At 29.1% G+C, this 23,953-nt stretch overlaps 7 protein-coding genes and 2 long non-coding RNA genes across 13 annotated transcripts; 5 read left to right on the top strand and 4 right to left on the bottom strand.

Annotated features, from left to right (window-relative positions):
• The first annotated feature begins 707 nt into the window (after positions 1 to 707).
• LOC122521334 (coatomer subunit delta) lies at positions 708 to 4,121 on the top strand. Its single transcript, XM_043641980.1, has 9 exons — positions 708 to 799; positions 901 to 1,108; positions 1,301 to 1,340; positions 1,658 to 1,881; positions 1,939 to 2,327; positions 2,412 to 2,582; positions 2,653 to 2,966; positions 3,093 to 3,409; positions 3,501 to 4,121. The coding sequence occupies exons 2-9, from the start codon at positions 1,106 to 1,108 to the stop codon at positions 3,588 to 3,590; spliced, it is 1,548 nt and encodes a 515-aa protein (XP_043497915.1). The 5' UTR covers positions 708 to 799; positions 901 to 1,105; the 3' UTR covers positions 3,591 to 4,121.
• A 1,277-nt stretch (positions 4,122 to 5,398) lies between these two features.
• On the bottom strand, positions 5,399 to 7,022 carry LOC122521338 (ankyrin repeat family A protein 2). Of its 2 annotated transcripts, none has more exons than XM_043641990.1 (6): positions 6,627 to 7,022; positions 6,386 to 6,558; positions 6,185 to 6,317; positions 5,880 to 6,046; positions 5,645 to 5,792; positions 5,399 to 5,545 (listed from the first exon to the last, which is right to left on the bottom strand). In XM_043641990.1, exons 1-6 carry the CDS (start codon positions 6,712 to 6,714, stop codon positions 5,478 to 5,480), a joined length of 777 nt encoding a protein of 258 aa, XP_043497925.1. In that variant the 5' UTR covers positions 6,715 to 7,022; the 3' UTR covers positions 5,399 to 5,477. The 2 variants fall into 2 exon arrangements, with proteins under 2 accessions (XP_043497925.1, XP_043497924.1); XM_043641989.1 differs by having other exon boundaries at positions 5,400 to 5,545; positions 5,880 to 6,100; positions 6,627 to 7,018.
• Positions 7,023 to 8,768: 1,746 nt separating this feature from the next.
• LOC122521340 (coiled-coil domain-containing protein 28A) lies at positions 8,769 to 10,472 on the top strand. 3 transcript variants are annotated; one of them, XM_043641994.1, is made up of 5 exons: positions 8,769 to 9,052; positions 9,218 to 9,417; positions 9,483 to 9,696; positions 9,918 to 10,043; positions 10,131 to 10,472. In XM_043641994.1, the coding sequence occupies exons 2-5, from the start codon at positions 9,262 to 9,264 to the stop codon at positions 10,328 to 10,330; spliced, it is 696 nt and encodes a 231-aa protein (XP_043497929.1). In that variant the 5' UTR covers positions 8,769 to 9,052; positions 9,218 to 9,261; the 3' UTR covers positions 10,331 to 10,472. The 3 variants fall into 3 exon arrangements, with proteins under 3 accessions (XP_043497929.1, XP_043497930.1, XP_043497931.1); XM_043641995.1 differs by having other exon boundaries at positions 9,254 to 9,417; XM_043641996.1 differs by having other exon boundaries at positions 8,771 to 9,052; positions 9,963 to 10,043.
• Positions 10,473 to 10,628: 156 nt separating this feature from the next.
• LOC122520912 lies at positions 10,629 to 11,668 on the top strand (the record flags this gene model as incomplete). The annotated part of the gene is made up of 5 exons (XM_043641230.1): positions 10,629 to 10,727; positions 10,788 to 11,011; positions 11,088 to 11,277; positions 11,355 to 11,476; positions 11,545 to 11,668. Coding segments are annotated over exons 1-5 (759 nt in total), but the record flags the coding sequence as incomplete, so codon positions are not given.
• A 2-nt stretch (positions 11,669 to 11,670) lies between these two features.
• LOC122521341 lies at positions 11,671 to 12,597 on the top strand. The gene is made up of 2 exons (XR_006304741.1): positions 11,671 to 11,757; positions 12,324 to 12,597. It is a non-coding gene; the product is annotated as an uncharacterized LOC122521341 (long non-coding RNA).
• Positions 12,230 to 19,183, bottom strand: LOC122521339 (maestro heat-like repeat-containing protein family member 1). 2 transcript variants are annotated; one of them, XM_043641993.1, is made up of 23 exons: positions 18,785 to 19,183; positions 18,630 to 18,691; positions 18,404 to 18,549; positions 18,047 to 18,255; positions 17,799 to 17,965; positions 17,438 to 17,732; positions 17,160 to 17,363; positions 16,993 to 17,083; positions 16,768 to 16,920; positions 16,553 to 16,696; positions 16,178 to 16,458; positions 15,586 to 16,111; positions 15,360 to 15,517; positions 15,183 to 15,267; positions 14,936 to 15,123; positions 14,603 to 14,861; positions 14,361 to 14,538; positions 14,079 to 14,272; positions 13,605 to 13,979; positions 13,200 to 13,517; positions 12,780 to 13,130; positions 12,521 to 12,690; positions 12,230 to 12,441 (listed from the first exon to the last, which is right to left on the bottom strand). In XM_043641993.1, the coding sequence occupies exons 2-23, from the start codon at positions 18,670 to 18,672 to the stop codon at positions 12,252 to 12,254; spliced, it is 4,725 nt and encodes a 1,574-aa protein (XP_043497928.1). In that variant the 5' UTR covers positions 18,673 to 18,691; positions 18,785 to 19,183; the 3' UTR covers positions 12,230 to 12,251. The 2 variants fall into 2 exon arrangements, with proteins under 2 accessions (XP_043497928.1, XP_043497926.1); XM_043641991.1 differs by having other exon boundaries at positions 18,630 to 19,183.
• A 299-nt stretch (positions 19,184 to 19,482) lies between these two features.
• On the bottom strand, positions 19,483 to 20,043 carry LOC122521342. Its single transcript, XR_006304742.1, has 2 exons — positions 19,833 to 20,043; positions 19,483 to 19,683 (listed from the first exon to the last, which is right to left on the bottom strand). It is a non-coding gene; the product is annotated as an uncharacterized LOC122521342 (long non-coding RNA).
• A 590-nt stretch (positions 20,044 to 20,633) lies between these two features.
• LOC122521343 (calcium and integrin-binding protein 1-like) lies at positions 20,634 to 22,268 on the top strand. Its single transcript, XM_043641997.1, has 5 exons — positions 20,634 to 20,957; positions 21,082 to 21,116; positions 21,198 to 21,445; positions 21,545 to 21,743; positions 21,821 to 22,268. The coding sequence occupies exons 1-5, from the start codon at positions 20,907 to 20,909 to the stop codon at positions 21,840 to 21,842; spliced, it is 555 nt and encodes a 184-aa protein (XP_043497932.1). The 5' UTR covers positions 20,634 to 20,906; the 3' UTR covers positions 21,843 to 22,268.
• A 527-nt stretch (positions 22,269 to 22,795) lies between these two features.
• On the bottom strand, positions 22,796 to 23,655 carry LOC122521344 (oligosaccharyltransferase complex subunit ostc-B). The gene is made up of 4 exons (XM_043641998.1): positions 23,401 to 23,655; positions 23,207 to 23,280; positions 22,921 to 23,138; positions 22,796 to 22,844 (listed from the first exon to the last, which is right to left on the bottom strand). The coding sequence occupies exons 1-4, from the start codon at positions 23,537 to 23,539 to the stop codon at positions 22,826 to 22,828; spliced, it is 450 nt and encodes a 149-aa protein (XP_043497933.1). The 5' UTR covers positions 23,540 to 23,655; the 3' UTR covers positions 22,796 to 22,825.
• Positions 23,656 to 23,953: the final 298 nt, after the last annotated feature.

Below are 23,953 nucleotides of genomic sequence, written 5' to 3' on the forward strand. Positions count from 1 at the left end.
AAATGCAGGTTTTAGTCTCTCGATTGAAATGTTGCATGGCTTGCCTTTTACCAACACCGTGTAAAGCTTCTGGTTAACTCGAGCCAAAATTTCATAAGGGCCGTGATACGGTGGTTGTAGCGGTTGCCGTATCGTATCGTCTCTTAAAAAGGCGTGTGTTGCTTGCTGCAACCCTTTATGCACAAAAGGTACATTCTTTGCGTGATGTGCTGCCTCTCTAGGGCGAATTCTTCGCATCCGCTCTCTTAGGTCCTGTACGAATATTTCCGGTTTAACTCGTAAATGATTGTCCTCGAAAAACTCTCCAGGCAGTTTGAGTGTTGAACCATACAGCATTTCTGCCGTCGAGCATTTGATATCTTCTTTATAAGCTGTGCGCAACCCTAGAAGAACTATTGGCAATACTTCTAACCAATTTTTCTCTTTTCCTAGTTGGCAAACTATCGCTGTCTTTAGCGTTCGATGCCATCTTTCCAAAATACCGTTTGATTGAGGGTGATATGGTGAAGACCTTGTTCTCGAACACCCCAATAGCTCGGTCAATTTTTTGAACAGTTCTGCTTCGAATTGCGATCCTTGGTCCGTAGTGATGACCGTAGGCACTCCAAATCGCGCTACCCATGTCTCGAAAAACGCTCTTGCTACTGACTCTGCTCGCTCCCTAGTCCCTTTTTCCTCTGCCCGGGATGTCGCGGCTTTCTATTGGCGGGACGGCTGTCCAATCACATGTAATGATTGCACCACCGCCAGTCGGAGCGCCAAAGGACTAAACGAATGCGGCGTCATCTACAATCAACAGGTAGGATACAATATACATACGTATTAATGCCAATTCTTATAAAGTGGAAAGTACGAATTAAATAAATTGTTAATATTTTATTTGTTTTTCATTTGTACAAGATCCAATTATTGCTAATCTAGCCTATTTGTATAATTCATGTTGTATTTCATCATGGCACACGTCAGCACAGTGCGCCCCCTACTTCGTTACTTATATTTGTATATGTGATGTGGAGAATAAATTGGCTTATGTAAAAAGAAAAAGAATAAAAAAAAATTACATTAGGTTAATAAAAGAGGTAGCGCGTTAGAATTATTTCTTAAAATGGTACGTATAATTATTTGTTAATAACATGATATAAATGTTTTAAAAGTTGTTAATCGTTTTTGATATATATCATGTAAAATATAATATTACCTTCCATTTGTAGATTTCAACTGCCAAATATAATTATTTTTTTTCAAGTAAAACAGATTTTCATATCATAATTATATACCTAATTGATTTTTATAATTTTAGGTACTTATCGCTGCTGCTGTATGCACAAAGGCGGGAAAAAGTAATTATAATTTTTTTAATATCATTGCATGATTACACATACATACGTTCATGTGTGTGTTTATTTGTAATACACTAGGTTTTCTCAAATTATCCAAATGTAGATATGAAGTTTAAATACCTTATCATTTACAAATTTATATCTATCACTATTAGTCATAGTTTGATAGTAATATTTTAGGAATATTAAAAAGGACGAAAGAGTATTCTATTGACAATTATTTTAATTAGACCAATTAAAAGAACAATATTGTATTTAAAGATATGAGAATAGACACTTATTTATGTACATACAAATACATGGCTTTGTTTTTTTAGCCATCATTTCCCGTCAATTCGTTGAAATGACAAAAGCAAGAATCGAAGGATTACTAGCTGCATTTCCAAAGTTAATGAGTTCTGGTAAACAGCATACTTTTGTTGAAACAGAATCTGTGAGATATGTTTATCAACCATTAGAAAAAGTATACATGCTACTCATTACAACAAAGGCTAGCAATATCTTGGAAGATTTAGAAACTTTACGACTCTTTGCAAGAGTGGTAAGTATTGTATTATATATCATTGTACTTCATAAATTAATAATAATATCTTTTTAGATCCCAGAATATTGTGTTTCGATGGATGAACTTGAAATAGCAGATAATGCATTCAATTTAATATTTGCATTTGATGAAATCGTCGCTTTAGGATATAGAGAAAGTGTCAATCTTGCGCAAATAAGAACTTTTGTAGAAATGGATTCTCACGAGGAAAAGGTTTATCGTGCAGTGAGAATGACTCAAGAACGTGAAGCTAAAAATAAAATGCGCGAGAAAGCTAAAGAATTACAACGGCAGCGAATGGAAGCGAATAAGAAAACTGGTATCAAAAGTCCAGGTTTTGGTAGTGGTTACGGAAGCGGTGGTGGTTTCACTCCAACTCCTACGGTTGGAGATACTGCTAATTTTGTTCCTGATACAGTGAGACCATCATATACTCCAGCACAGTGAGTTCATTTAATTGCAATGTTATTTCAAATTTCTTAAATTTCACATAAGAAAATATAAAGAAAAATATTATGTGATTGTAGAAAGCCAGCCAATACTGGTCCAGGGGCAATGAAACTTGGTGGAAAATCTCGAGATGTTGATTCGTTTGTTGACCAATTGAAAGAAGAAGGTGAAAATGTTGTGAGTGCTCCACTTGCAGCATTAGGAACAAAACCTGTGCCAATCAGTCCTCAGATAATTAATACTGAACCGTATGTATCTTAATTCCTTTATTATACTAAATAATATTTATTTATATTAATTAATTCCGTATATAAACAGTGTTCACCTACGACAAGAAGAGAGACTTAATGTACGCATTGGACATAATGGAGGTCTTCAACACTTCGAGTTACATGGTTTGGTAACACTGCATATCTCTGATGAAAAGTGGGGTCGTATCCGTGTCCAACTTGAAAACAGGGATTCAAGAGGAATTCAATTACAAACTCACCCAAATGTCGATAAAGAATTATTTAGGACTCGTGGTCAAATTGGATTAAAAGTACCTACTAAACCATTCCCATTGAACACAGATGTTGGTGTATTAAAGTGGCGTTTACAAGCTCAAGATGAAACAGCATTACCAATTTCAAGTATGGATTTTTTTAATTAGCTAAAAATTTTAAGCCTTTCTTTACTTACGGAAAACAAACTGTACAAATGTACAGATCTGTTTTAATTCGAGTAATTATTAACAACTTAATTTTTTAATTATTTAGTAAACTGTTGGCCTAGTGAAAGCAGTGATGGGGGTTGGGATGTAAACATTGAATATGAATTACAACAAGATGATCTTGAATTAAATGACGTAAACATAAACATTCCACTTCCAATTGGATGTACTCCTATAGTAAGCTCATTTGATGGACAATACACGCATGAGACAAAGAAAAATATATTAATATGGTCGCTGCCATTAGTCGATGCCTCGACAAAGTCTGGTTCAATGGAATTTTTTGCCCCATCCTCAACGCCCGCAGATTTCTATCCACTTCATGTTTCTTTTGCATCCAAGACGTCGTATGCCAAAATAAAGGTATCGTATACATTTCAAAACATTTTATATGTTTACTGTATCTTTAAAAAATATAAATAATTCTTTGTTTTTCTTATTTTTTAATGTTTAGATCACGGAAGTTTTATTAGTAGAAGACGAGAGTCCTGTAAAACATTCTATAGAAACAGTTTTCTTTACTGACAATTATGAAGTGATATAAGCTGCAAAAAAAAAAAAAAGAAAAGTAGATGTTAGTCTACATACGCTTTGAACACATGGAAATGAATACGGTACATTGGAAAACGTAATTTTAATGATAAGCAACTAGCCTAATTAGTATTCATATGCCAATCAGATTTCTATTTCCATATGATCATTTACTTAATGATCTCATGGTAACTGCAAAAATGTATTGCAGTATATTAATGTGCACATTACAATCATATTGTTATAATTGTATGTTCAATATTAATTTATCCGAGACAAAAACTGCAAAAAAAGTGTATTTTAATTAAGAAAAAAAGGTAAATCTCTTCAAATATAGTCAAGTTTAATCAAGTTTATTGAATTAATTGCATATAAAGAACATTTACAGACGCTATGTTTGATTATTTACGTCAAATTAAAATATTAAATGACAAAGGCTGTCATTTATTTTCATAAAGGACAAATAATTTCACTGTTCATATGCCTTTTGTGCATTGTTGCATACATATGACTACTTCTTTAGTGTACTAAAGAAAAAGAAAAAGAAAAAAAAGAAGTAAACTTTTTTCTTCTAACATTATATTAAATGTTATAGTTGCTTCAATTTCTTTAATCCTTTTATTATAATTATGTATAAAAGTATTTAGAAACATAACTTTAGTTTGGGTTACTGAAATTTATAAATATTTCTTTTATCGTATATACACATATATATTGTGATTATATAAATCATATTCTTTTCTTATCACTAAACGTTATACTTTCCTAAAGAAACATATTAATCCTTACATCGAAATTTTTATCTTTAAATAATTTTAATACATACGAGAAACACACAGTTATACCACTTATGTATGTGCTACATGTGTATATATACGTATATGTGCTATGACTTTTTATATGCACATACCGAAATACAATATCTATTATTTTTAAACAAATTCATTTGAATCTTTTATAAGATGTTTCGAATTAGTTATGAATTAACGAGTATTGTTAAACTTGGAAGTATGTATTATAGTTAAACATAATAATAAAAAAAGTATATATTTTATTGTTCATTAATGCATGCTTAAAAGAAAGCAAACTACATATTCAATATAAATGATGCTATTTAATGGATATATCGGGTGAAAGCAATTAAGAAATTAATTATTAAAATTTTTTGAAAATATTGTTTGGAGAAATGTTTTTAAAATAAATATTATAGAAATGATTATTTATTTAATTTGATTACACACACAAACATGCGCATATACATCAATGTGTAGGAATTGTTAATATTAAGATAAATATAATATTAGGTAGAGTTCATATATATTATAATAAAATTATTTTTACTGGTATTAGTGTCATTATTATATCTTTAATTAATCTTTGACTTTTATTATATTTAGCATTTGCATTTTCAATATATAGCTGCTTTTTCTCTAATTAGTGAAATATATATTTAATAATTTGTATTTCTTTATGTACATATATATATTATTTATATATATATTTTTATTTTATATTATATATATACACAAAAAGTATCTTGTAATTAGTGGTACAGGCGAGCAGGAGATGATTCTATAGGAAAAATTAATTGTAAGTAAAAAACGTAGAATAAAATTTATTCCTATACAGCTTTGTTCTGGAAAAAAAAAGTTTAAACATTCGTACTTTCCGAGTTAGTCTTTCATGTAGAATCATCCACTGCTTGTATCACCATTTATAGGACACTCTGCATGTATTATTAGTAGTTAAACATTACTATATATTATATATTAAAATAATTATTTACAGTATAAAATGTCATTAAAGATAATATACAAAATAATATATAATATTCATTATAATAATGATAATATTTACACAACGTTTAAAAATATTTAAACAATAATATATAATTAACAGGTTACTGCAATATATCAGATGGTACACTTACTACTTGTTGCAATAGATAGTTTTCAATAACTGCCTTAGCTGCAAAAAAAGAAAAATATGTATGTCTACTTTCAATTATTTTTTTACTTAGTTTTTTATTTATAATTTTGTTATTTTATTTGATTTTTATATTCTTACCAGTTAACGAATTATTTATTATCGCAGCTTGGTATGCACTTATATTGTGTACATTACGATGTGTAATATCTGCTCCTCTAGACAAAAGTTCGTAACAAACATGTGGATGATCACCATGTGCTCCATAAATAAGAGGCGTGTTTCCTTCCTAAATGATATTTTTGTTATGTGTTTTTCTTTTTTAATGTACGATATATAGAAGACGAGAAAATGATACAAAATAAATAGTATAGACCTCATCGCTTGCATTTGAATCAGCGCCATGATTTAAAAGTAACTTTACAAGATCGTGATGACCGTAAGCGGCAGCTAAATGTAAAGGAGTTTCTCCATTATGACCACGATAATTTTTGTTCGCACCAGCTTTTAACAATTGCCTTGCGCTACCTAATTGTCCATATCCTGCAGCCCACATAAGACCTGTTAAACCTTTCTCATCTGTAAGATCTACCGATCCTGGAAAGTATAATAACTGTGCCACAAAATACAAGTAATCAATACATATTGTTTTATTTTCTCAAGAATAAGGAGAAAAAGAACCTGGTTGTATGCTTTCAGGAGTAAGTTCTCCTTGACCAGCTAATGTATGAAATGTAATATCTGTTCTTCCATAGAGTTGAGGTATTTTTGTACGTGTATTACCTCTTTGTAAGTTAGTTAACAAAGTTGGTGGCTATAAAAGCATGATTGTAAAAGTAAAGTTAAAGATATGTAATCTATAATGAACCACAAGTATTATACCTTATACGGTTGAAATGCACTGGTTCTGGTTGCATCCTGCCATGCACCCGGTGCCCAATGCCACTTCCTTTCTATTGGCTCTGACCTACACCCTATACTCGCATTATCTGGTTTATATATCAGAGGCCTAGGTCGTATACCTATTGCTGTTTCAGTATTATCTCTTGTTGTTCCTTTTAATTACATTAACATAAAATGAAATTAATTATTTAATGGCAAGTTTGTATGATTAAAATTGTACCTTCTTTTTTACTTCCTGAAGATTCATATTCTTCCTCTCCGTTTTCTTCTTCTTTTATAATTAATTCCTCATGAATTCGATTTTCCATGACCGTTTAAAAATATTTATAATTATATTACATGAAAATATATACAAAACGGTTGGTTGGTTTTGTTAAACCAAAGCATGTCACACATAAACAAGTTGTTTCACTAAATTATTGAAAATATATTTTCATATATATCGAATAATATAATTTTTACAATATAGATATAGTAAATAGATAAATTAAAGGTAATCTTATTAGTACATTGTAACTGGGATATAACTCTTTAATATATCTGTTTACAAATAAAGACAGCGTATTCCAAATTAGAGTCAAGGTAAGCGGGAAATTTGAAATTCTATCAAATTTATATTCCATTTGACATTATATCGGTTAATGATATTATTCAAAATAAGCACATTTGTCATACACACACATCCATATCTTTTAAACATCCTTAAAATAAATGAAAATTATTTTTGAACAATTATATCACGTTTTCTTATGCATTTTTTGTTTGTTATGTTTGATTCAGAGCATGTAAAACGATTCTTCGATTTGTCTAAATGGGTTGAAAGCACTAAAGAATACAGAAGAGCATTAAAAAGTTGGCATAGAACCTCAAGAACTGAAAAAATGAATAAATGCATTTAATTGCTAGCTATTTGCTAATACAAAATCCATCATTGCTGATTTTTTCAATTAATTATATAATTAGTTATTGATAATTGAAAATATGAAAACTTTTTTTTTTATTTCTTAGTAAAGCAACGTAGTTGGCAACAGCAAAAAAAAATGAATAAGTGCGCTAAATTGCTAACAAAATGTTTATTTAAAATCCATAACTTCTAACTTTATTAATTAATTATTTAATTAGTTATTAATAATTACAAATATGGAAACGTCAGGTATGTTATACGCATGCGCAATCACAAATTCAAGGTGCAAACGCACTTTGAAAAAAATAAAAGTAAAGTTGGTATACCTGCAGGGGATATATTTAAAGTTGATTTCCAAAGTAACAACCATGGAGACTATACAAGGAGCACGAACTTCATGTATACAAATGGGATATAAAAATAAGAGGGCGCCCGTGTTCTATTTCGTTTTTATATCAGCATACCCATATTCCAAGTGCAAGATTAGAGTTTTCTGATAGCTGAGTATGGTACACACGGAGCTTAGATAGAAGGAGCACGAACGTATAGTATCAGAAGTGTCCCCGAAAAGTAGAGCAAATAAAGTTTCATTACAGAGTGCGCTGCAACTGCCTCGAACCAGTTTTTAAATTTAGCGGTTAAAAATATTATAACACAGAGTAAGCTATACTTAACCTACAATTCCAATGTTTACAGATTTTTAAATAAATAATTAACAATTAAAAAATAATGTTGAAATAATTAATTAATGGCACATTTAATTTTTAATTTCAATTTGTGTGACGTCACAGAGATTTACTTGCCCGTTGCGCTACTCTGGTGGTGAAAATATGTACATGTTATTTGATGCTGTTTTTGGGGACACATTTTATACCAAATGCCCTATGCCGTGCGTGCTCCTTCTATCTAAGCTCCGTGGTTGTTACTTTGGAAATCAACTTTAAATATATCCCCTGCAGGTATATATATATATATACCAACTTTACTTTTATTTTTTTCAAAGTACGTTTGCACCTTGAATTTGCGATTGCGCATGCGTATAACATACCTGACGTTTCCATATTTGTAATTATTAATAACTAATTAAATAATTAATTAATAAAGTTAGAAGTTATGGATTTTAAATAAACATTTTGTTAGCAATTTAGCGCACTTATTCATTTTTTTTTGCTGTTGCCAACTACGTTGCTTTACTAAGAAATAAAAAAAAAAGTTTTCATATTTTCAATTATCAATAACTAATTATATAATTAATTAAAAAAGTCAGCAATGATGGATTTTGTATTAGCAAATAGCTAGCAATTAAATGCATTTATTCATTTTTTTCAGTTCTTGAGGTTCTATGCCAACTTTTTAATGCTGATATTATTAAAGATGAAGAATTTACTTTATCGATTGAAAAGAATTGACTTGATCAGATGATGGTAAGACAGGTAACTTACCATTATCGACTGTTTTTAAATTGTAGTATGCACTATGCACTCATGAGATGCACTATGGGATAAACAAAAGAAACATGACTTAAGTTCGTACTCATTTTAACAACCAAGTATTAAAAACCCTAATAATACCTATACGAATGAATCATCCTCGTAATTTAAATTATAACATGTAAGAAGTTATAATTATATACTCGAAGTTGTCATGTGTGACACTGATCATAGTCCATCATTTTATGCGCATGTGTATTTTATTGTTATTACATATTCCGTTAAGATAACAAAACAGCAATAGAAGTAGAGGTAATACAATAAAATTATATTGTATCAATAATTCTTTGTGTATTAATATTGTAGTTATTTAAAAATGAAAATTCTGATAAGTTATAAACATAGCAATAGCAAACAGTATTGCATTTTATTAATATAAGATAAATTAAATATTGTTTTTTTAATATTCTTGCCTAGATAATTAATTATTACCAAAGATATCATAATTTCAAGTTGTCATAATGGTAGAGGAATCAGGTTGCGGTGAACTACAACAATTGGTTCAAGAAGAAGAATGCGAAGAACCACTAAGCCGTGGTGGCGAAGCTACACCTCCTTCAACTCCGGCAAGATCACAACATCCGAGTAAAAATGAAACCCATAGTTCTCATATTTCGGTATGGATAATATGTTTTTTTAGTTAACAATACAGACAAATATTAATCAATTAATAAATCTTTAGCAACAAGTATTATGGGAGAGTAATACACAGACTTCTCCTATCGTTAGTAAGGGTAGTTCGGGTCAAGCAACGAGTCAAGGTTCTATGGTTTCTGGTAGAGCCAATATTTTTTCTAATCATATTGCTAATCAGTCTCGTTTGATTTACTTAAATGAAAAAGAGAAACAAAGACCTAACCGACCAGAACCTCCAAGGCTCAATAGACAACAAAAAGGTACTAATTTATAGTATGCTATTTATCCATCTATTTTAGTTTCATTTGTATATTTATTTTTTTTATATTTTTATAATTCTGTTTCATTGTAATTATTAATTTTGTATCTCTGCACTTATTTATATATGATTTAAATTATATTTTTCTTTAAAAGAATATTTTGAAATTATTTTGATTTCTTAATTGATCACACGCATTTGGTTTTGTTTTGGTGTCATAAGTAATAATAGACATGACGCCGTGCAAACACCATTGTTTTTTATCAGAGGTACCCGACGTCAGACGCATGGAACAAGCTTTACTGCAACTTTTGGAAGATTTTCATAGCGGAAATTTAAGAGCCTTCGGTTTGTATTTACTGTCAATTTAATGTCCACAAGAAAAAGAGATTAACGAGACATAGAGATAAAATTGTTAATACATAAAATATACAGGTAAAGATTGCAGTATGGAACAAATGACAGAGATAAGAGAACAACAAGAACGTTTAGCCAGACTTCATTTTGAATTAGGTCAAAGACAAGAAGTCGGTAGCGATCAGTCTGGTTTAAGACAATCAAGTGCAAATATGAGACATTTATTACATCGTCTTCAACAACTTAGCGTTTGCATTGAAAAATTGCATAGTAAATAAATTTAATATTGGATAATTCGTGTACATTTTTTACTATTTTCATATTATATATATTTATCTTATAAAAGATCAATGTAATTATATCAGATTTTCTTCCCTGATGTATAATTGTGTTAATAATATATAAAATATCAACAATCAATTTCTCCTTGGTTATATTTTTTTTTTAAATGTGTTTAAAAACAATGATGTATCTAGAATATATATATCAAACTTCACTGTTACATCTCAAGACTAATGAAATAAAAAATTCAGATTTATTTTATTTAATACAATTGAATGATTTAAATATCAAACCATGACGAATTGTGTTGTGCATAAAAGAAATATACAACTCTACGAAGAACCAACTACTTACAAATACGATTATATACATTATCCATTGAATTTAACAAAGGTAAATTTATAATCGTGTTAAACAATTATATTTCGTAAAATAATTAACCGTATCTTTTAGAAAATTCCTGTAGTAGCAGATGATTTAAATTTATCAAAGAATACAAAATGTTCAGACTCATTAAAACGGACATTTACAGCTCATGATACTTTTCAACGCTTGAGTTATAATAAACGAATATCATTTAGTACTCTTTGGCAATCTAAAGATGCAATAAGTGTTTCTATAAAGCCAATAACTCGACACAAAATTCTTGGAGATCATTGGAATCATGAAGCGATAAGGTCAACGAAATAATTTTTGTAATATGCAAAGAGATAATATACTCGTATATAAACAAATATTTAAATAATAATACAGATCTAGGCCACGTGTTTATATGACTCCAAGTATAAGTCTCGATGATATACAGAATTCTAAGACGAGAAAATTATTGCTTGATTTTACATACATGACAACATTTAATTATGCTAGTAAAGATGTTTGGGGTGATTTTAAATCAAGACATCCATGTACTACTGAAATAAATATTGAAGAAATATCTAAAGAAGTATGGTTTATGTAATCATTACATTGTTTTATGTTAGTTAAATGTTAGAATAACTGATTGAAATATTTATTTTACAGAGTACGCAGAAACCATCATGTTCTTTATCAGCACGGTTTTCTAACGAAGCTAAAGAATGGGATAAATTGCAAGATCGTTCATTTTTGTTGGATGATATTAAAAAACTAGATTCTGTAGATAGGTAAATTTATAATAATATATCATAAATTTTTCTTTAAGATTAAAACAATTATTTTTTATCATTTCTAGTAACTCGGAAAGTAAAAACTTAGAAATAGAACAAGAAAGTGAACGATTGGAAGTGAAACAATTATTAGACAAAGATAAATTGCGTATACCTTATGATAAATTACCTTTAACTTATGGTGGTTATAGACCATGTATAGGTTTAGGTATTCCTTTAGAAAAAAAGGTATTATCGAGTGTTCACCCAGATTTATCTGTATCGCAGGCACTTCATTAGTACGTACATTTAATATATTTTATTAATGTTGTATATATTTAATCATAATTTAATATTTTATCAATTTATATTGCAAGAAGGTATTCAGAAAATCTTAAATTATAAAAAGAAATATTTCAAAAAGTTTTTCATTGCTAAACATTTACTGAAAATTATATTATTTAAATGTATGTATATAAAATGTGATGCTTATTTTTTTTTTTATATAAATAGTAGTAGCATTGGAGATAATTTATTGTGTTTACATTATCATTATATTATTGTAATTGCATCTTTAGCTTTCTTTTTTATATAGATTGTTAAAATAAATATATAAATTTCTTACCATGATTAATTTTATATAAATATATATATTAAGCTTCTCTCAAATAGATGAAATAGTAAAGGAAATTTGTTTAACTATGTAACAATCGTTATCTAGAATCATTTAATCTTACATTAAAATATTTGAAATAATGCAAGAATAATGTATATTAAAAAGTTATTCATTGCATCATAAAATAAAACATAAGGATAGTGCATGTGCGGCACGTTTTCTAACAATGCTTTCTGTATCCCTTAACAGTTGTAGAAGTCTTTGAATATCTTCTGGTCTTGGCGAACCAAAGTGTCCTAAAAGTAATGCAGATGTGGCCCTGGTATTAGAATTTTCAGACCTCGAATATCCTCGAACTACAGCATTTCTGAAAACAGTAAATAAGTAAAATGTGTCCCAAGTAACGTAATAATGCTGAATCTGAATAAAATAATTTCGGAATATACCTAAGTTCCTCAACTCTTTGTGGAAGTTCTTTTTGTAGACAAAGTATCAAATTGGAAATAAATTTTTCAAAATGAAATTCAATATTTGGTCCTACGGAAGCATATATTATATCAAACAATGGTTGACATTGCAATAAACTTGCTGTATTGCGTAAAGCTTCTTGTGCTACCTGTTGATTATAATAATAAAATATAAAAAAAAAATATATTAACACAGAAAAGTTTTAAAATAAATAATTAATAATTACTAATAGAGTACCTTAGCCACCGTGATGTTTTCATCTTCTAGTCTTATCGTAAGACAGGGTAAACAACCCAAAAGATGATCCCTTATATCATCGTCTGGTGGTACAACAATTTTTTGCCAACTAAAAGCTACAGCACTTAAGGCACTTATAGCTGCTAATCTCATTTCCCAATTCTCTTTTTCAATAAATGGTTTTAAAGCAAGTACAACTCGAGGACTTACTGGGCGCGCAAATTGAACTGACAATAATACAGAAAGACCACGTAACGATTCTAAAATCACATCATTGCCTCCATCACCGCTAGCAGGCTCTTCCAAACCATCGAGCAAAGCATCCATACAATTATCGAAATATTCATCAACCTGAGAAACAATATATTATATAAAAAATATACCACTTTGAAAAATATGATCATACAAAAATTTGATTACTTGTTTAGGCTCTAAATAAGCAATTCTTGCGAGTCCGATAGTAGCTAATTTTCGAACCAAAGGAGATGAATCAGCTTTAGCTTCATACAATGTATTTATGATTCCATCGAGCCATATAACATTATAATTAACTTTCCCTATTAATTCGGAATAAAAAGTAGCAGCTACCACTCTCTGTGCACATATTGTACTCGTCATCATTTTTCCCAAAGATTGAGCCAAAGATAACAATACGTTATTCTTCGTACATATACATTTCATTATTAAACGTACTGTTGCCACTATACTTTCCTCTGCTTGCGTTTCAGAGGAAAATGACTAGAATTAATAAATTATTAATAAACATTGCAAATTGTAAATATACACTCTTAAATATAGAAATAATTTAATTATTATTTTACTCACACTTTCGTTAAGTAAACTCGATGCTATGTTTGAATCTACTGTAGTTAATACATTAACTAATACGGAATAAGCTTCTGCATGTGGATTTATCTTACATCCTTCTCTATTTGGTACGTAACCAAATTTGGTATTAACAACGCATATAGGAGCATCAACATATAACCATCCTGCTAGATATTTCAATAATACTGATAATAGATTTGGTAATTGTTTATTGATCAGCTCTTTCGAATTTGAAGATTGTAGTAAATGTCGTAGAGCCACAATAGCTGCCAATGATGGAAAAGATGCAACATCATTTTTTACATTTTGTGTGGTTGCAATTTCCATGAATAAATGATTGTTTTTTAATCTCGTTAGAAGTAATTCCAAAGCCTAAGCAAATAAAATCAGAAATTTTACTATATGAAATGAAATTAAACACATTTTTAACTTAATATTAAAATAATTAATTAAAATGTCATTAAAACATACACGAGAGCCTAAATCTAAACTGATACCAAGCGTCTTCCAACATTCTTCACTTCCTCTATCCAGTGGTAATGGTTGACATAAAAGTCGTTCAATTACTTCCTCGGGATGATGTTCCATTAAAGACTTAATAGCAACTGCTGTACTTTTTCTATGATTAATGTCTTCCATTTGTCTCATTTGTGCAATAATATTATCTATAGAATAATTAAAAGAAAATAAATTTGTTATATCATATTGAAATTTGTAAAAATATTGATCTAAGAAAAATTAACAAACACTCACCGACCAAAGTAATATCATTTCTAGATATTTCCGATCCTTTAACTTTTAAATGTTGAGATAGAGCTATACTTGCAGCAAGACTTGCTTCTCCACGAAACAACAGAGCTTCTATTAAACCTTCTGCTAAGCTGATTATGTCACCACTATTAATTCTTTCAGATACAGCTGTTGTTAAGATCTAAATAAAAAATATATATTATTAGATTTATTATAAAAGACATCATAAAGTATAATGAACTTACCTTAATGCCATCGTAAAAAGCTTTGGGATCTTCGCCAACAATAATCGTCTTTGAATTATTTAAATCTTTGTCTAAGTTATTATCAGATGTTAAAGCACGATGACGAGCTCCAATATTTAAAGACAATGCTACACAATCTATCGCTATTGGTCTAAGCGAATGTTCTGAATCTGCACACCATGATAAAATCCTTCCCATAAGTCTCCCTGGTTCTAATTTACCACCAGGATAAGTATATTTTAAAGAATTATAGTATGATCTATAAATGGAAACTTAAATTAGTATAAAATTGAAATAATAATAATAATCTGCTAAAAAACATTACTAGTTTACCTGAGAGCCATTCTTAACACTAATAAAGTAGTTTTTCTTTCGGTGAATGATTTTGATTGCATCCATGGTAACATTATGTCAATAAGATCAGCTAATGCATCTGCAGAATCGGATACAATTTCGCTGCATGCAATCCCTAACTCGTCTATTACCTGCTGCATAAATTCTGATTGTAACAATAGAACTACCTGTGAAAAAATTATTAAATTAGATGTATGAAAATATTTGTACGTTGTGTATTGTTTACCTCTGTACTGGCACCTATAACTTTATCCAAAATTGAGCTCAGCAAAATTCCTTTTTCTTCTGAATTCAATTGAGGTGGTACACGTCTATATTTAAATTCAGGAATTTTTCGATACAATAATATAATAATAATAAAATTAGTACATCTACTATATATAATTTTGTAGAAAAAGGATACACAAGCGATACTATAGTCTTCAATACTTTTGGGTACAGCTGTAGTGGTCGATATCCTGATGATGATTGTAAGATTCCTAATAAAATTACAAGCGCACTACTTTTTGCATGTAATCCTGTTGATTTTTGCAATCTATTAGGATGAACAGCGTTGGCAACCTTTACAAAATTTACTAATGTATAATCATATGATGATACCTTTATACATCATTAAAATATCGAATTACCTGCTCTAATGCTAATAATCCAGCTTCTTTAGTAGTTAATTCTTTGCAGTCACTCAATTGTCGTATAATCCATGATAATATATTTTTCTCGAACGAAGGATATAATTTTTCTACATCTCCCCTTTGTGCAATCTCAGCATAACATCTCAACAATCCAGCTTTTGCAGCTTCCGCTGTAGCTATAGCTTTAGAATCTTTAACAAGACCTAATAATTTAACAGGAATTTTTCTCGTATCCTCAGCCATACAAGCTTCTTCCATTAATTTAATAACAACATTCAAATGTCGTTTCGAACAAATTCCAACAGCTCTTGCATATTCTTCATTCAATGTATTGGAACGTGCAAGTTCGATAAGAAGTGTTATATGTGCATTACTACTACACATTGATGCTAACAATGGTGCTATATGGGGTATACTAGCTTTTACTACTAATTCATCAGCGAGTTTTAAGCTCCATGCTTCCCCTTCTAATTTAATGCTTTCCTCTAAAAATTCGACTATTTTCTCTTCCCAATTCAGATTTCTATAATTATTGAAATAAAATCTTTAATATTATTTATTCGTTTAAGAAAACAAATAAGAAACGTACCGCTGTTCCATTAATCTGACATTAATAGGAAATTCGTCTTTTAAAAAATGTGTTATCTCATTTAATTTTTCATCCCAATATGGCATAATTTGGTGTCCTAATAAAGGTGCTGCAGCTTTTAAAAATGTTACGACGGGTACGCGATTCTGTACATCTCCCAACAATTCTAAACATCTGCTTAAAACTTTGGTACCAGGAAAATCTCGTTGATTAATCGATGAACTACCGCTGTTAACTATTTTGATTGCTAAAGGTGCTAAAGCACGCAATATAGATGCTACCTACAAAAATATCAATAATGAGATTATATAGTAATTTGTATATAATGCAAGTTTTGTAATATTTTTGCATTATTAATTATTTGTCAGTATATACCGACGAAACGCAAGCTGGATCCAGTAAAGCACGTATTAGACAAGGCCACAACCAAGATTCCGCACCGTCTACTGTTGTTGCAAGTAAATGTAATGCTTCTGCATATGCATCTGATTCATCATTTTTTGTGCCACAATGAGTTACCTAAAAAAATTGAAAATATAGTTTTTATTTTCTTCATTTAATTCTAATAATTTCAATTTATAATTATTTACCATATAACGAACAAAAGTTGCTCTTTGTGATGGTAAAAGTGGTACCGTAGGACGTGCTGCGAGTGTTACAATGGCTCCAACCATTTGCAATGCACTATTATCTCCCAAAGATTCTTGTAAACTAAGTGCGATTCGTTGTAATGTTGTATCATCCTGAAAGTATTGAAGATTTAATGTTTATACATTTTTTTTATTAAATATAATTTATTATAATGTTTTTAATACCTCAGACGGAAGTGTATTAATAAGATGTTTAAGAACTACCAAAGCTCGTGCCTTCTGAGATACTGATGTGGATTTCAATTGTTGTAAAATTCTACAATAATATACACTTAAATATTGTTTATAACTAAAAATTTCATAAACCTATTCTAAACTCAAAAGACTATTACCTATCTAAGCCTTCTTCTGGATATAATATAATCAATGATCTAAAACATTGTAAAACTTGATAATGCGTTAGAAGAACATCTCGGGATGCCTCAAATGGAACTGTACAAACTAATTCGGATAAAACTTGATGTATCTGTTCTAGAAGTGAGCGAAGAGCTTCTTTCTCGTTTTCCATAGCACAATTTAAAACCACTGCTAAGACTCTATGATATCAAATAAAGTTGATGAAATGATAATGCATTGTCGTAAATAAAACAAGTTATAAATGATAGTATACCTAACTGCTCCTAAACGAGTATTAGTTTTTTTACAAAAACTCAACAACATGGGTGTTAATTTAACAATTCTTTCACAATCTATTTCTTGCGGTAGTAATGGTATCATATGAACGATTGCTGACAACACTGCTTCCACTCCTTTATAATCCTTAGCTGTTTTTATCCAAGTAAATGTTAATATATCAAATGCGGAGCACATTTCTTCTTTAAATGTTTCCTTACTAATTTCTGGAGATGAATTTTTTTCTGTATTTAATATATAGTCGTTTATAGCTTCTGCAATCTTTCCAAGTGCTGTATACAAAATTTGTTAGTTAAAAAAATATTTTTATTACGATTTACTTGATGATTTAAACTTACTGAAACAAAATGCATTTTTTAATATCTCATCACGTGTTTGAGTTAACATCGGGATCATAATAGTTAATGTTATTTTGAAGAAAGATATCATCATAAATGGGTTACGTTCTGCTATCATTCCTAAAGTACGAACTACTGTATGGTGTGGTAATATTCCAGGTTCCAATCTATTAAAAAATATTTTATCATATATAAATAAATATTGAATATATGATAATAGTGTAATCGAAGAAACGGAAGAAGGTTACTTGGTCAACAGGATGCCTATTGCTTGCGTGCAATGTATTTGACTCAATGAAATCAATAATTCTACAGCTTCTTTTTCGGCATTGCCCAAGAGTTCATTAACAGCTAATTCTGCAACCGATGAAGCTAGATTCCTATTCAAATGCGCACCATGGCATTGGCATGTTTCAGACATCACTGTCAATAACGAAGCCATATGTTCTGATGATATCTTAACGAAGAAACAAAAATTAATTAACCCCTTGCACTATAACAATATATGAGATTTGTGATACGCTTTAAAACTCAAACATGAGAAACGAGGATCTTACTCATAGCAGATCTTACGAGTCAAACATAAAATAGTAAATCAAATATACCTTTCTATGAAGTTCCCAAAAATATACTGCAGCATGAATGACGACTTCAGGATTTTGTTCTGATATTTTTTTAATTGCATTAATTACCGATTGCTTGACATCTACCGATTTATCATCCAATGTATCTAACAATGCTCCAATTACAGCTAAACAAATAAAACATAACCTGACATATTTCACTTAAGGATGTTTTAAAAATCATTTACTTATAATTTTACAAAAATACCTGGTAACTCAGGATAACAAGAATTTTCCATTTCTTCTCTCATGATGAATTATTTTACAAATCTTGAATAAATATATATATATTACAATAAAACATAGACAATTAAAATAATAAAATGATCATATTCGCAGTAAATTCGTTTACATGATACACACACGAACGACAACTTGTATTTATTTAAAAATGTACACTTTCACATTTCACGTTTTAAATTCTATTTTTTTTAATTATTCTGATTTTCTTAATTGGAGACGAGCATATTTCTAATTCTTTCGTTTGATTAGAAGAAAACTAGCACTGTCACGTCGTTACAAACGAATAAGCAACGTAAATTCGACATCATCGGACGACATCGTGTACAGGTAATATTATCTGTTTAGTATACATATGGACAACACAATGGTATCAATGTGGTAAAAATGTGGTTGTGTTGATATTTATCACATTCATGTTATCTTATACGTAACTATAGCTTATACTAGACTTGTAATAATTTATTTCAAGAAAATAATTCACATTAGCACATAAATAAATATTTTAATTATGAAATAAGATTATTTGTTAGAACAATTTTTAATATTGTTTAAATAAAAAAAAAAAAATTCTTTTTAGTGGAAAGAATATTAAATAGTTGCAATTAATGTTTAATTTATAAAATAAGATTTAATGATTATTTCATATTTTTTATTTTTTATTTTGGATATTTTATATGTATTTATTTATCAAGTATAGGATAATTTTAATCATGAAAATATATGATATATACTATAATTTATATTTTTACTTTTTAGTTATTGATTTGTTATGTAAAATATATACAAGAACAAGTATTAAAATATGAGATGATAATAAATTATAGTACAATCTATTTAATTAAAAATGATGTATAATTAAAACAAATCTTGGTGGTATGCTAGATGTCAACAAGCTTAACAATGAATCATTGTTGCTAGATTTGTTTTATACTGTAACTGGTGGCATAATATCCATTCCTTTGCATTCTAAAGCTATTTTTACTCCCAGTGAAAAAAATGCAATGCTTTTCACCACCGACCTGCGGAAATATACGATATTACATATAATAAATAATTAATCATTAAATATTTGTGTTTAATTAATATTAGATAAAAAGGTTAGTTCTTAACACTGATTTAAAAAAGATGTTATATATATAATTGTTTATTATAAATATATTGTATTTACCATTTAAATGGATCGTAATACATTCCTTTTACGACATCCGTTACCGTATTAACTGCATTGTTCATTTTTTTAAACATCTTGCGTTGATGATTGTTTTATTTTAGTTATATGTAAGTTTATTAGTTTATTATTTATTGCAACAATGAAATAAACTCATATGGAACACGTGCAGTAATTTACACTGTTTATCGATCTGGAACTTGGAGTGTTAAATTTGATCACCAGATGGCGTTGTAATAAGAGGGATGTGGCGGCCTGCTGTCGATAAGCAGATTTCTACCTTATCCTATGCGACGACTAGCGCTGCTATCCTCACCGCTGATTCTTTGTCCAGGCTACTTGAGCGCTCGCACACTATCACGGCTAACAACGTTTCTATGGGAACGTTAATGTTTCCATAGTTACAAAGACTTTCTTCTTCCGTTATTATAAATAAAGAAAGGAATTAAGAAGTTACACGTGCCCGATTAACAACGCATTTTTGTTATCCGTTCTTGTTTTGTAATAGTTTATGAATAAATAAATGTTACATAAAAATAGTAGTGGCGATCAGTGTTTGAACCAATAGAATTCGAGTTCCTGGTTCCTTCCGCCACAGGGAAATTTAAACTTGAATGTAACAAAATTTTGGACAAATGATATTGAAGTATCAGAAATTACGTATAGTTAAAAGTAGCAGATAATTAAAAAATATACTATTTTTCTAAAGCATGCAATAATCATTTATTAAAAAATAAATAAAGTTTATATCGATAAGTAGTAGAAAACTACGTCGAGTGAAACGCTATCTAACGACAAAATGATAAACCAATTGAGATCTTAGCAGTTTAACATAGCTGAATGATTCAACGACACATGTATAATTATTGAGATTGTGTTCAATTAAATACTCTCATCATGTTTGTAATATCCGTAATATCTGACAATGAGTGTACAACGTATTTTCAATATATAAGACATAAAGAACAGTAATTATCTTATCGACATATTTATTTCATTGTGTTATTTAGTCTTAAAAACACAGTCAATTTTTCTTTTTCTATTATTGTTGTTTGAAATTGAATGTAAAGAGAAATGGGAGCCGGAAAAAGTCAATTTACTGAAGAGGAATTACAAGATTATCAGGTAACTTAGATGTATTAATTATAATAATTAATTAATATAAACAATGACAAAACATATCTTTAAGAAATACATTAATTTATTTTGTATTATATTTGATTATTTAATTTCATATCCCTTTTTTTAGGATCTAACATACTTCACAAAGAAAGAAGTGTTATAGTAAGTATAAATTATGCTTTATTAATTATCAATTAATTAATCATCAATAATTATAAAGACATTTATTTCATTTCTTGTTAGTGCACATCAAAAATTTAAAGCCCTTGCTCCAGAAAAGGTTGGGCATAATAGGAATGCGAAGCTTCCTATGTCCAAGATTTTACAATATCCAGAATTAAGAGTAAATCCCTTTGGAGATAGAATTTGCAAAGTTTTTAGTTCTAGTCAAGATGGAGATTGTACCTTTGAAGATTTCTTAGATATGATGTCTGTGTTTAGCGATGCTGCTCCAAAGGCTGTCAAAGCTGAGCATGCTTTTAGAATATTTGGTAATATTGTTCGATCATGTTTATTAATATTTCTATCATGATTATAAAAATGTATATATTATTATTATTCATTATAATAATTTTTTTATTTGCATATAGATTTTGATGGTGATGACATGTTGGGTATAGGAGATTTGAGGTTGGTTGTAGACAGATTGACAGCACCTCAAAGATTAAGCGAAATGGATATGCAACAACTTCTTCAATACATTCTCGATGAAGCTGATTTGGATGACGATGGTGCTCTCAGTTTCGCTGAATTTGAACATATAATAGAAAAAAGCAGTGACTTTTCCAAGTAAAAATATTATTTAGTCAATTTTATAAACTAATGATTTGAATAACAATTTAATAATATATTATTTTTATTTGCAGAACGTTTCGTATACGTTTGTGAATTATGTCATATATTATATATGACGAAAGTATAGTTAACGAAAGACTGAATATTATTAATAATGCTAGAGCTGGTATATTGGCACTAGGCCTAAATTTTGTTCGTTTCTCACGTGAACATTAGAAAGTAATGTTAGAAGTCCTAAAATGTGCCAAGTCCAAATGGTCAGGCCTAACAATAACAATAACACCAAGTAAATATTTTCCTCTTTTACTTTTTACAAGATCTTATGCATAAATGAACTTTCTATTTCTATAGTATTCCACATGATATTTCTCATTAATATATAATAATAATGATATAATCTCTTTAAGATATGCGATGACGTAAGAGACATTATTTATTCGAAAATTTGTTTAGTCTAAATATTAGTATACAATTTATACTACATGCATTTATTCATATAGTATAAACTTAGATACTCAATTTATTGCATTTCTTGTTGTATTATATTATAGTGTTTGCAATATTTTAGATCAGGGCTTCTCAAACTTTTCCACTTGGCAACTCTGGTTATAGACTATACTATCTTCTCTTTTACTATCATAAACTCACAGACCCATTACACATGTAGCGTTGCTAAACTGGTTTGGAATTAATTTTTGATCATTGTAAATCCAGGAATTTTTAAATTTAACTCAAATTTCTGTGACTTCAACATTTAATAAATGATTCCATACAGAGTCGTGAGTCATACTCTGAGAAGCCCTGTTCTAGATGTTATTACATATAATTCTCAAAGATTCTAAGATATTATTTAATTATTTAAATACGAATAAATATAAAAATTTAATTTAATATATTATATACCTTTTTTATATATATAACTTATTAACAGGTATACTTAATAAAAAAAACATTGTTTTTTTATTAAATAATATATTTACAAGAAATTTCTTTCACATATTCTTTTTGTTATAAAAAATGGTATTATTAAATGTATCCTTTCAAAATTTTCTTGCATATACTTTGGAAAAGTTTATTCATGATTGCAAATATCCTCTAGAAAAAAACAAAACCATCAGTTTAACATATGGAATTTAAATTTAAATTACAACGATTAAAAAAATAATCTTACGGTAGTTTCATGCGCATGAATATCCAACATGTAATAAATGATACAATTATACCAATGAATCCAACGCATATTAAAAGAATTCTGTTAAGTTTAGGTGTGGATGGACTGTGCGTTTGTTCGAGTACAATGAACCCTAAACCACCTAAAGTAAATAAAAAACTCGACGCTAAACCTTCCATAATATATTGACCATTTACGCGATATGGCATAAATGCCACCTGCAAAAAGAAATACATAATAATTAATAAAATTATATTTTTTTATAAGACTTGTAATTTTAACTTACAGGTCTCGTATGACCATGCTCGTCGGTTGTTGATCCTACACTAGGTGGTTCAACGATAACATCGTAAATTATACCTACAACATATATTTTTGGTAATATTATTTAGAATTAATTTTGTAAATATAGACCTCTTTTTTAATTATCACGCAACAAATTTATATTAAAAAAGAAAAATACATATTTTCAGAACTAACCTCCTGTCACCAGAAAGTATGATAACAGAACGAACGAAAAAACTATCATCGCACTAGGTTTAACAAACCATGACGGCCTTTTAAGTTTTAAATTGGGCACTTCTAAAACGAAGAAAGGTATTTTGTAAATATATTCCATATTTAAATAGAATAACAATAAAGTATAAAATTATGAAAGATATGAGGAAAGATATGAAAGTTCAGAATGACCGGTGTTGACGTGTGTGACGTATATTTATCGATATGTTCCATTATCAATGCTACCAAACGTCGAATTTGCGGATAGAAATATATCGATGTTACATCGATATATATCGTTATGTAATTAAACGAGTTTTGATAGTTTTGCCATTTTCAATATGCAACAATGTTTCTTATGCACAAATGCAAACAATGTTTAATGTCATTGTTTATTTAAAATTTCTATTTCTATATTTAAAAGTGTAATATTAAATGAGAACAAAAATATGTTTATCGAAAAATATATATCAATTTCGCGCTCGCGTTGCTAGGTGGGTAGAGTGGGGATTGGTGTGCGCATGCCCGAATGCGA

This window comes from Polistes fuscatus, unplaced genomic scaffold (assembly GCF_010416935.1).
Source record: "Polistes fuscatus isolate 324 unplaced genomic scaffold, CU_Pfus_HIC Scaffold4, whole genome shotgun sequence".
NCBI lineage: Eukaryota > Metazoa > Arthropoda > Insecta > Hymenoptera > Vespidae > Polistes > Polistes fuscatus.